The sequence below is a fragment of the Calonectris borealis genome, chromosome 6 (genome assembly GCF_964195595.1).
Source record: "Calonectris borealis chromosome 6, bCalBor7.hap1.2, whole genome shotgun sequence".
Lineage (NCBI taxonomy): Eukaryota > Metazoa > Chordata > Aves > Procellariiformes > Procellariidae > Calonectris > Calonectris borealis.
The window spans coordinates 44,090,379-44,102,529 of NC_134317.1; the positions used below are offsets into that span (position 1 = coordinate 44,090,379).

The 12,151-nt window shown below is 49.3% G+C and overlaps 1 protein-coding gene across 2 annotated transcripts in view; it reads left to right on the top strand.

The window, feature by feature from the left end:
* Positions 1-909: 909 nt before the first annotated feature.
* COL6A2 (collagen type VI alpha 2 chain) overlaps positions 910-12,151 on the top strand; it is a 28,575-nt gene continuing 17,333 nt past the window's right edge. Inside the window, exons 1-12 of one of the 2 annotated variants that reach the window (XM_075153832.1) lie at positions 910-1,104; positions 5,810-5,944; positions 6,890-7,488; positions 8,078-8,098; positions 8,819-8,884; positions 9,450-9,503; positions 9,614-9,658; positions 9,844-9,870; positions 10,143-10,169; positions 10,272-10,316; positions 11,514-11,567; positions 11,951-12,013. In XM_075153832.1, the coding sequence (XP_075009933.1) occupies positions 5,839-5,944; positions 6,890-7,488; positions 8,078-8,098; positions 8,819-8,884; positions 9,450-9,503; positions 9,614-9,658; positions 9,844-9,870; positions 10,143-10,169; positions 10,272-10,316; positions 11,514-11,567; positions 11,951-12,013 (1,107 nt within the window). In that variant the 5' untranslated portion in view covers positions 910-1,104; positions 5,810-5,838. The remainder of the gene's footprint in view (positions 1,105-5,809; positions 5,945-6,889; positions 7,489-8,077; positions 8,099-8,818; positions 8,885-9,449; positions 9,504-9,613; positions 9,659-9,843; positions 9,871-10,142; positions 10,170-10,271; positions 10,317-11,513; positions 11,568-11,950; positions 12,014-12,151) is intronic. The other variant, XM_075153833.1, reaches the window with a different exon arrangement.

A 12,151-nucleotide genomic window follows, 5' to 3' on the forward strand; every position in this document is an offset into this window, starting at 1 on the left:
ATTATTTTCACCTGGTAGTTCAGATGTTTTTAGCAAATACAAACAGCCTGAGCAACATGTTCCTGTAGATGTTAGTAGTTCCTGCACCTTACTCTGACATCTCTTGAGACAAATCCTTTGCTTTTGTCACTACTTGCGAGTCAGTAGAGTGAAATGAGAGTTAAATTGGGGTTCTCAATTGCAATTACCTTGTCTGGCAGCTGTGGCTTTGTTCTGGTTCCTTCACACTGTGCATTTACACAAAAGTTTGGAGACAGAAAGTCATAGCTCAAGGGATAACAGGCTGTGTTCCTGAAAGTCATTGCTGTTTTCTATATTTTGTTGGGACATTTGCCCCTATTTTTCATTTAGCAGAGCTAAAAATTACCTGTGAAATTAAAAATAATAATTAAAAAAAAACCAAACCCAACCCAACAACAACAACAAAAAAACAAAACCCAGAAATGAATCAATAGAAAGAGGTAATACTCAGACTTGGATGACTCTGAGCAAGACTTGGATATTTGCAAAGGCTAAGATGCAAGCTGCTCTTTTTTTGAAATGTTCTTGTTTTATTTGTTCCACTCAGGACACGTTACTAGGATGGGAAGAGGAGGAGGACGGGGAGAGGAAAGAAAGAGGAACACTGTTTGATGGCATAAATACGAGGGGCAGCAATGCCAACCACGAAAAGGGGCCTCTCATCGTGGGTAACTGAGACTTCTTCCAGCTTGTTTAACACAAAAATGCCTTCACTTCCAAAGATGACAACCGCGCCCCATCCCAGCATCTGCCCTGGGAGGGGAGCGGGTGGGAGGAGACCGTCCCGAGGTGTCGGTAGACCCACAGTGACTCTCCGTGGATGTCTGGAGCTACTACAAAGGAGGCTCTGCCTGATTTTGAAGGAGGAGGAACATAGAGGGCAGTTCCAGCCTGCGAGGGAATAGAGGGACTGGGCTGGAGACGCCTTTGCTGCTCCCGGCCGCTCCTCCCCACACACCCCGAGCACCCAGAGCCTTCCAGCCGGGGATGCAGGAGCCTTCCTGATACGAGAGACTCCACAAAGGCTTTTCCCTGACATTTCGGAGGCTTTTTGGAGGAAATTTTGATGACCGCGTTTTCCAGGTAAGCAGAGTTTTCCTTCTCCTTGTATAGTGGTCGTGCGGCTATTTACTGGTGGTTCTCCAGCAGGGAATAAACTAGCCAGCCCCTGAAATCCCAGCCTGTGCCCCTGCGGGCTGCGCAGCTATTGCCGCTGCTGATGGGCTCTCCAGCCAGCTGCTCATTTCAGGCGCATCGTGTTTAGACACTGCCCGCTATAAGACAATGTATATTTTCCCATTGTTTTCAGTTTTTGGCTAGTTTGGGCGTTTTTCCAAGAGTTTTTTTCCAGGTGCGGGTAGTGTGAGCCACAGACTCTCATCTGCCAGGGCCAGAGGTCTAGAAAATCCCTCGGGGGGGACCTGTTGAACCAAATTCTTCCCTTCGGGCAACTGAGTTGAGTTCACCAGCAACACTGAAGTGATGGCAGCAGTAGCAGCACCAGACTCCGCTGCTGCTGTGCAGCAGAGCGGCTGACCTGCTGCACGATTCCTCTTTGATTTTCGGAATTTCAGAAGATATGGATTAGGCTAACCTGTGATTCGTGTCTCCTAGTTATGCTGAGTTTCACCAGCACAAGCTCCTCTATTTGGGGGGTAACAGCGTGTCCGGAAATGCCTGCGAGCTCGTTGCACTTGCCTCCTCGGGTCAGCTATTTTTTTTAGTGGCAGGGGTCTGCATGAGTGCTGTAAATGGAGGTTTCTGGCTGCCAGAGCCGAAGCTCCAGGGGGCTGCAGCATCCCCCCGGGCGGCAAGCGCGGTCCTGCGGCCGGAGCACCCAGCGGGGCTGCTGCCCGCAGCCTTCCTGCGGCCTGGGCTTTCTCTGGCTAAAGTCCCAGGATAGTTGCAGTAGGAAAGCTGGAGAAGACCTGGACTCCCTGCAGCTGTCGGAAAACCCTCCCCCTGGGTGGTGTGTCCCGGGACTCAAGCTACAGGGCATGTTTGGGTAGCGACTGCAACAAACACTGAAATTCCCTCTGCATGCAATGGGCAAACCGTGGGCTCACAAACGAGGAAGAGGAGGTGCATTTATAAGAGCTTTTGTTCCAAATGGGACACATTTTTTTTTCTGGTTTTATTTTATTTAGCAAACATCTGAGTGGAGTAAAATGCTGCCTGCACAAGTGGATGGCACCACAGTCGCTGCCCGCTGGGCATGGCCGTGAAAAAAGTTGGGACTGGGTCCATGTCAGAGCAGCAGTACAGTTTCAAACTTTATTCTGCATATGACATAGCTAGCATAATTCTCCTTTCTTGAGAATAATGCAATTTTTGTGGCCTTAAATAAGCTCCTTGCAGGCAGAATTAGCTTAGAGAGCGGACCACTTGAATTTTTGTAAATTTGGGAACAATTTGCTCAACTATAATAACTGTTGTGGTATTGAAGGAGAAATACATATTGCACCAGGAGGAACTTCAGAAAAATCAATGTGTGGGATAAGACAGACCATGGCTCTGCCTGGCCAGGCACATGAGATGACCTTTCTAGTGCATTAAAATCTGATCTATCTGATAATCAGATGTGAGAGCGCAAATAAGCCGACTGTAATTTGCACATTTGAAAGAGTCATTGCAAGTCTTTTTTTTGCCATAATATTACATTTGGTTCAGTTGCTCAGGGTGGGAAGAAGTACTCACAGAGAACTCAGGTCCTCCTGCAAGACCACCATTTTTGCAGGGCTCTGTGTAGATAACTCCATATGCTTTTGCAATTATGTGGGTAACAGCCAGGTCACCTGGGATCAGAGTATGGGAGCAGCAGAGAAGACCATGCATTTTTCTGCTGAGCACCTGAGGCATTAGGTAGGAGCACAGACCCTAATGCAGGGAGGATGGTGCAAAGCAGTGCCCTCAAAATCTGTTCAGAGGAACCCAAAACCACTGCTCGAGATTCCCTGTTGTTTTTTTCTTTGTGTGCATCTCATGGGCAAAGAGATGCATCACTCAGCAGTACAAATACTGAGAGAAGGAAATTTGAAGAGAAATCTTTGTAAGGCCTTGCTTATACAATATCATGATCCCGCTCTTGCAGAGAGAGAAAGGTCAAGGAAGAACAGGATGGGCAGACCCAAGTATTCAAACATAATGAGTCAGCTCCCAATTTGCTCTTTCCATTAGTTTTCTGGACTGTCAGTGTTCAAAAATTGTCTTCAATATCCAGAAAATGCGTTAGTCTGAAACATACCCTTTTGCTGGTGAAATCTGAGATTTCCATTTGAGCGTTTTGCAGCAGGAGGTGGAGCTTTAAGGAAAATATCAAATGTTATGAGATTTGTGATAGTGCTTTGAGGATGACACAACAGGCATCGTCTCCCACCCTAGCCTTGGAGACCCCTTAGGTGGGAAGAAGGGCCTCCCCACTGTGTGTCCATTAATTGTTAATGACCAGGTGGGATGCTGGTATAGCAAAAGGCTAACATAGCTCGAGGGACAGAGATCCCCTCTGAGGGAGACAGAGTGAAATAAAGGAGTGCACTGTGTGCAACAGGACCACAAAGAAGTGAAGTGTGTCTGGTGTTTTCAGCTGTCGCTTTTCTGCCTCACCTTTCTGCCCATGTAGAGGCAAAGGCCATGGTGCCTCCTTGATCCAGTCCAAAGCCCCGAGGGCTGTGGGGAGGGGCAGTCCCGTACCAGAGCTGGTCCTGGTTGCCCATGCAGTTTAACTGCTCCTCGCAGCTCTGCCTGGAGAGCAGCTCTTCTGCACAGCGCCTTTCCCACCCACGCACACATGGCAGGAGGGAGGGAGGGAGGTGGTTAAACTCAGGACGCGGTGATCTGTGAGTCAGACACTTGGCCAAAGCCTCCGGTATTCCCAGCCTCTCCAAAAGCTGATGTCTCCAGCTTCCTCAGCCGTCACGAAAGACTGGCTCTAAAATGGTGCTGAAGGCACAAAGCTGTTGTGTCCTACAAAAGATCAGGATCTCCAGCAGCTCTGCTTTGTGGAGGGCAAACAAGATGAGGGAAGCCTGTAATAAGGCTAGAGGGAGGAAGTCTTGATCTTAACTAAAATACTCCATTAGCATTAAAGTAACTATTTTATCCTTACGATACCTCTTCTGTTCTCCACAGCCCAATGAAAATTGAGCCACACTTACCTATGCAGGGACTTCATGAGGTCTCTTTGCAAAAAGCTGTGCAGCCTCTCTGAGCTGGAGGGGGGGAAAAAGGACCCATGAACTACTTGGTAGGGACATTTGAGTGCTGAGCTGGAGGCACGTGAGAGGCCCTCAGTGTCAGAGGGCTTTGCTGAGCCATGTCTGTGAAGCTCCTCAAGTTGGTGTTCCTGAAGCTTTCGGATCTCTGTACATCTTGTCCCCCCCAGGAGATCTCCAAGGAGCATGAGGGTTTCTCCTTCCCCTATCTAAAATCCAGCCTGAGCACTGGCTCTCACAGGCTTGTTAGCATACGCACAATATGTAAGGAGGAAGGCTGTCACTGTTGGAAGGATATCAGCAGCACTGATAGAAACCAGCCTTTCCAGCATAAACCAGTTTGCAGAACCCTGTGATGCGCTGCAGCTTGCAGTGTAAACTGGAACAGGACGTGTCCTACCAGGGAATAGCTGGTCACCATGTGGAGAGAGGTCTCTAGAGAGATACAGGCGGAGCTGAGCTGTCTGTATTCTTCAGGTAATGCCATTTCTCATGCAAATAAGGCAGCAGCTCAGCTGCATTGCTAACTTGCCCTCACCATGCACTGCCAATGCAACCGAATGCACTGTCAGTGTCCATTCAAGCCTTGCACTCTTCCAAGAGCTACCCAAAAAAGCCATTTACAGAAGAAGTTCTCCTTCTGGACTGGACTCAGGCCTTCTTTTCCTAACAGAGATCACACATGCCCCTTGTTGATCACCAAGCAGAAAAGTGTCTATGCTACTACTTGGTCTGTGTGTCATCAAGGGGTTAGTGCAATTGTCCTCTAGACATAAAGGCGAGCATCACCTCTTCCTCCACATTCTTTGCTGTTGATAAGTGTCGCTTGGGTTTTGTCTGTGAATATCCTTTCAAAGCCTCAGTTCCTCTGAACACTTACATATACATTCCCAAGAACTTTTCAGACTAGATCTCTAACTCTTCTGCTGCTTAAGTTATTATAACCCTACACAAAATATACTCTCATGTGCAGCTGGACCTCAGAGGCCCAGTGATGGGTTGAATGCTAAAGATGTGCATTTCTTCAAGTGCTGGTTTATTCATCCCTTCAGTCCATGGGTTGTGCAGCCTACAAAGCAGCACTGTTAAGCAAGGGATTTTGTACCTTTTCAGTACACACAGGCATCACCACACTCACATGGTGAGTTGGAGATGGAAAGGACCTGCCAAGCAGGCAAATAAAGGAGCATGGGTGCTTACATCTGCGTGGATCGGAGGTGATGGTGTCAATGTGGTCATGGAGGGGACAGACACACACCTGGAGAGAAACCATGAAATCAGGAGATCTTGATGCACTGTCAATAGCTCCACCACCTGATCCCTCCCTTCAGATGGACAGAGAAGCTAAAGCATTTTTAAATCATTTGCCCATACTCCAGCAAAGGAAATATTTTAATTGCTTAGCTTTCAAGTCAATAGAAAAATCTACATTAGTGGCCTAGTGATGCATCACGGGATGGAGAGGTCGTGTTTTTCACACACAGGGTTTACAAGGAGCATTGGCTGGCTTTGTATCTTCCCAGCAGAGCTAGGGGGTTGTATATTGTGCTTAACATGTAACTTGTGTTTTCCCACAGGCATCTAAATATCCAGAGGAACTGCTGAGATGTTCCGAGAAGCCTTTTTTTCCACTCTCCTTTGTGTGGCTCTAGTTCCTCTCCATGCTCAGTTTGATGGGGATCCTGGAGATGTCAGTCCTACCTCCTGTACAGGTATTAACCAGACAATTTGAGTGTTTCTCCCCTTTGTAAGCAGCAATTTCACTGCAAGCAATGGCCATGCTCAGTTGCAGATCCTGCTCACAAGGAACTGACGGTGGCACGTTACACCTCTCCTGCCCCTTTGCACTCCTGGGCAGTGCCCCGGGGTAGCGATCTGCCTGTAGGGAACACCGTCCTCCACCGAAACTCCCATTTCTGGGTTTGCATTGGAGTGCAGAGAGGTAGAGATTGAAGAGCTGGAGTCTGCCAGTGGTGGCTTCTCTCATCTGATGCAGTAATAAATACCAGTCAGTCTCCAGAACTCAGCTCTGTATCTGATGTCAAAGAACAGTCCATTTTGAATTTGACGATTTCAGCTACTTTCAGTTGCAATGTGGAGGAAGCGATTTACGTGTTCAGCCTGACTTTTACAAAAAATGGCAAGATTTTCAAGATTGATTCAATAGTGAGCAGATGTTAGGGTTCTGAAGTCCTGGGCACTGGGGAGTCATCTGTCCTGAACACAGATGTTACTGCTAGAGCTAAGTGGGACTTGTGCTTTTTCCAGTATCGCACTTGGGTACGACTTTTTTGAAAATGTTTATAAATCAGAGAGCACCCCGAAGCCTGGCAGGCAGCTCGGCACATTCATTTAGCACAGGAGAGCAAAAGTCATACCCTTGCTCTTCTTCGTTCAAACCTGGCACTTAGTCCTCAGTTTCCTCATTTCCTCCAACCCAGGTGGAAATAATTCCTGATTAGTGAGAGCTGCAACACCCTTGCAGGAAGCTGAATCTCGAGCCTCGTGCTGTGGTTTGCTCTCTTCACAACTTTATGTGCTGCCCTCTATGTGCTTGTCTGTATACGCTTCTCGGTCCAGGTTTCTGGGGGACAGTGAAGGGGGTGCGGCAGTGCATGAAGTGCTCTGACATGGTCTGAACAATTGTCTCCATGCAGAAAAGAGGAACTGCCCCATCAATGTGTACTTCATCATTGACACCTCGGAGAGTGTTGCTCTGCAGACTGTGCCTATCCAGAGCCTTGTGGATCAAATAAAGCGGTTCATCCCTGTGTTCATTGATAAACTGGAGAATGAGCTCTACCAGAACCAAGTCTACATCACTTGGCAGTTTGGTGGACTTCATTATTCAGATGTGGTGGAAATTTACAGCCCTTTAACGAGCAGCAAAGACATATACCTCCCCCGGCTGTCCGCTATTAACTACCTTGGCCGGGGCACCTTCACGGACTGCGCTATCTCCAACATGACGGAGCAGATCCAGACCCAGATGGCCTCGGGCGTGAACTTTGCGATAGTCATCACTGATGGCCATGTCACTGGCAGCCCCTGCGGGGGGATGAAGATGCAGGCTGAGAGGGCACGAGACATGGGGATCAAGCTCTTTGCAGTGGCCCCCAGTGAGAATGTCTACGAGCACGGACTGCGAGAGATTGCCAACCTGCCACACGAGCTGTACCGCAACAACTACGCCATCACGCAGAAAGACACCCTGGACATCGATGTGAACACCATTGAGAGGATAATCCAAGCTATGGTACGGAGTGCCACCTGAGGGGCAGGGAGTATAATGGGGGGACAAGAGAAGCAGCGCGTGGATGGGGGGGAGGCTTTCTGAGCGGCCCCACAGTGGGTTTTGGCAGGGCTCTAGAGAGCACCTCTAGCAGGGAAAAGCCTCCGTTTTGTTTCTCTTCCTTTTCTATGTCCTTTCAGCCAAATGGACTTATGGGCCAAATGGAGTCTTGAGCATCTCTGATTTCTCTGGTTAGGTGCTCTACCAGGACTTCTTGGTTTGCACCTCTGTTCCCCAGCATGTCTGGGCAGGCTGCCACCCTAGTCCTGGCTCTTGCCCAAGGCCAGACCCATACCACAGCCTGCTCCCCATCCAGGGGCGTGTGGAAGAGTGTGCAGCACCAAGACATGTGCTCACCATCAGCGTGGTCTTTGAGGCCCCACCTGTCAGACACTGTTAATCGGGGACTCTGTTGAGAACGTCTTCAAAGCCATGGGACCTTTGTCACCTCCCCTCCTTTACCATCACACACACCTCCAAGGGTGCGACGCTGTTTTTCTCTTGGGACTGACCACCTTAACTGATTCTGTTCATCCTGTTTTCTCCTTTGCAGAAACACGAAGCCTACGGAGAGGTGAGTGAGCAGCATCTTTATGCCATTGCCACACGACACAGGTTTAAGTTGCTTCACTTAGAGAAGACCAGCTCGTATCCTGAAGTACCAGGCCAGATTTTGCAGCGAGCTGCATGGGATGGGTCTCTGCTCACCTGTGGATCAGTGCAGAGCCTCGGGATCCATCCCCTTGCCCAGTGGTTAAAATGACATACTGGACTCTTCACTTTCTGCCTCCCCCTCACCTGCAATGAATTCAGGTCTATTGAACAGACTCATTTTATCACTTTGGAGGCATGTTTTGTAGATTCTCTGCAAGCTGAAACACCTGCCCTGCTGGTATCATGGAGAGGGTTTGGCATACATAGGGAGGAGTGTGCGGAGCGATGCTGCAAAGGGCATGCACATTCCCTGATGGGCCCAGAAGAGCAAGCCTACACCACCTCGCCTGACACTTAGCAATTCTGTTATTTCAGTTTGGGCCCAGAGCCAAGCCATAATGAATGTGCTTGTGGCAATTTTCTGCTTTTAATTTACGGGCAGCATTTTTCTGCATGATTGTTGCTGCCTCAACTCTGACCCAGCTGGAGCCATAGTAGTTTTTAGCACTGCGGTCACAGGGAGAGGTGTGTGGAGAGCCGTGGTGCAGAGCTGAGCTTCGGCTGCACGCTGGCTCCGCACGTGAAGCAGCCGGCATGCTGCAGCGCAGCAGTTACACCTTCTGTTTAATTTGTATTTCAGTGCTACAAGATGAGCTGCCTGGAGATTGCAGGTCCACCCGGTCCCAAGGGATACCGAGGGCAGAAGGTAAGTCGCCCCGATCTGTGGGAAGAGAATAATGCCCATGCCTGCTACAGACACTGCAGGACACTCTCAACTGCAGCAGTCTTCACAGGCATAGCACCCAGGTGGAAAATAACTCCCCAGCATCTGACTTGGCCCTGGGAGACTGCTGTGCTGCAGTGAATGGAGCACACAGCCAGCACCAGTGTCTCCTCATGTCCGTGCTGAGGCTGATGCATTGACAGCAGTGCAGAGAGGCATCCGTGCATCAGCCGTGCCAGCCACAGACAGCACCTGCAGCACCTGAGGACAACAGGAGTGAGGCAGCAGTTGTCTCCAACTCTCCCACCCTCAAGAGCAGAGCTCTCATGTGTGCAGGGCATCCCACTCTCCTGCCCCCAGCTCTGTGCGCTCCCCTCTCCATACACTCTTTCCCCGACTTCCCCAGAATAAAGCAGGTCCTGCTCCGCCAGCACGCTGCCCCAAGCTCTGTAGGAGCAGCCACAGTGAGCCTGATGCTCCCAGAAATTGCCATTTTCTCACAGTCATCACCAAGCCCTGACTTATGTTGGGTTTTTTCTTTCCTTAGGGTGCAAAGGGGAACATGGGTGAACCAGGCTCCCCTGGGCTGAAGGGACGACAGGTGAGTTGTGGAAAGTCCCCCCCGCCGCAGCCAGCAGTGCTGCCCCGCTCTTAGCTGGGACCACATCTCTGCCACACTCGAGCTAACTCTCTGTGTCTTCTTCCCTTAAGGGTGACCCAGGTATTGAAGGTCCGATCGGATACCCTGGTCCCAAGGTAAGAATCCCACAGCCGGTGACTGAGCTCTTTGCATTCATTGGTTTTTGGTAAAGCAAGGGGAGCGCTGCTTCTCCCTCTCCACCTGCCTATTTCCCACCCAAAACCCCTGGCATGCTGCTGCCTCCACTCCTGCTGATCCCCAGGCACTAACACAGCATTTTTCTTCTTTTCTTTTTGTCTAGGGTGTCCCAGGGCTGAAAGGAGAGAAGGTGAGAAAGAAGAGACTGAATGGCTGTCTGGGCACTTGGCAGGGGATGCACACCTTTCTGTTGCAAAGAGGGAAAGTTTAGCTATAATGGGGAGAATAACAACCCTATTAATATGTAATTGCGGACATGGGGAGGGATTTCCAGGGGCACCCCAAAGCCTGTCTCCTTCAGTCATTGCTCATGATCTTGTGAAGTGTTGATGTTTTTGCTGACCTAAATGGGTGGGAGGGATGTAGGCAGACTGGCTGACACCTGTCCTCTTCTTCCCCCAGGGCGAGATTGGATCCGATGGACGGAGGGTAAGAAAGGATATTTTCTAACTTGCATGTTGTTCCAGCTACCAATCCTTGAATGTATGTTAACAGATCACTGATCTCTCTTCTTTTCCCCCTTGATCCCAGGGTGCTGCTGGTTTGGCAGGCAGGAACGGCACCGATGGACAGAAGGTAACAGCACTGGGAGCACCCGGTAATGTTGCTCCTGATGTTTCATTTCTTTACCCTGCCTTGTCCCCACAGGTTGTTTTGTTTATCCCATCCCACACGCTAGCTTTTTGTTCTGACTGAGCTTTCTATGAACTTATTCGCACATTATTTTGCATGTTGTATGTAAAAATATTTGAGCTAGCTGGAGATTAATTAATTCAGGTCACAGAAGTGCTATCCCTTCATCAGCAAGCTCTCTGCAGGAACTAGATGTGTTACACAGCCAGTCCTGCTGCAGGAGGTGATATGGCCAGATCAGCCATCTCATCTTGACTGTTAGTGACCCCTACAGGACATAGACACAGGAAGTTTTGCAGAAATTTGGTTTCCAAGGCAGTTCGTCACAGAATCTGAAATTTCATCTCTAAGCTACTGCTTGTTCTTAATATTAAAGCCAGGTTCAAGTACCTTGTAACAAAGTCCCTGAAATCCTCTGTCCCCTCCACGGTGAGTGTAGAGGGCCACGACCTCCCTTAGATCTGCATGCCATGCAGATGTACCGCAGCAGGATAGCCTAATTTGAGATTATTTCAGCTGGTTTTGTCCACTGGCCAGCAGACATTGGTTTTGTTCTGCACTTTTGTTCTGTACCCAGCCAAGTACATCTGTGAGATAATACCAGTTCTTCTTCCCACTCCTCAAATGCCTGCTGAAGCTCTAAAACACTAAAGTCCTTCAGTCCCCACTCTCTAGCCGGGGCAAGCTAAGTGCTGCCGGCAAAGCCATTGTGGGGCGCAGAGCAAGGCGGTCACTGCTCTCGCAGCGCCCGTCAGGCAGCGTGGTTACTGCAGACCTGAGCTGCTCTGACACGAGATGCACAACGGAGGACCAGCACAACTGTGGACGTGAGTGACTGCTAAATCCAGCCTCAAGGGATATGTCCGTCACCCAGGGCACATGCGCGGGATAAGCATGCTTGAATTCCCACCAATACCCGTGCTACCATTCGGGGCTTTTAGACTACTTTCTCCTCCTCCATTTGTCTCTGCACACCACACTCCTGTTTAAGGAATACACGTACTATTTATCCTCTAGCTGATGACAGGTGTGGTCAGCAGATGATGTTAAAAATTAGTACCTGTTAACAAGAAAAGCCATATTTTCCCTTCAGACACCTACAGCTTCTCGCTTTTTTTCTTTTGAATGCTATCTCTCCAGGGCAAGCTGGGGAGAATTGGACCACCAGGCTGCAAGGGAGACCCTGGTGACAAGGTAGGAATGCTTTAGTCTTTCACTCAGCACATGAGCTGTGTAGCTGCTGAATGAGTTGCACATGTAGAAAAGATGGCCAATGAGAGGTTACTGGCCCATTTTCCTACCAATTGCATGATCTGATCTCAGGCCTGGGATCACCAGAATGGGGACCACAGCCTGATTTTTTGTGCCTCCTTTCCATATGCAAGTAAGCTGGGATCCCCCAGTGTCCCTCCCCTCCACATTGAGAGGAGGAGATGCTCCTTTCATCAACACTAGCAACAAGCAAAAACTATTTTAGTCTCTAGAGCAACTTTCTAAGCCAGTTGATTAATTCTGCAGGGAAAGTGCATATTGTTGCCACTGCAAAATGTGTGGTTCTTTGTTCTTTCCCTCCCTAGGGCCCTGATGGCTACCCAGGAGATGCAGGAAACCAAGGTGAAAGAGGAGATGAAGGCATAAAGGTACAAGTGCTCTGAACAGTGAGCAGAGAGTATGGGCAGAGGCCACCAGTGGGGATGGCTAAACACTATTGCCTGTATTTACTCTTAAATCCTTCGCTACTCGAGCCCATAGGCTCTGGGGTCTGGATCCCATCACCA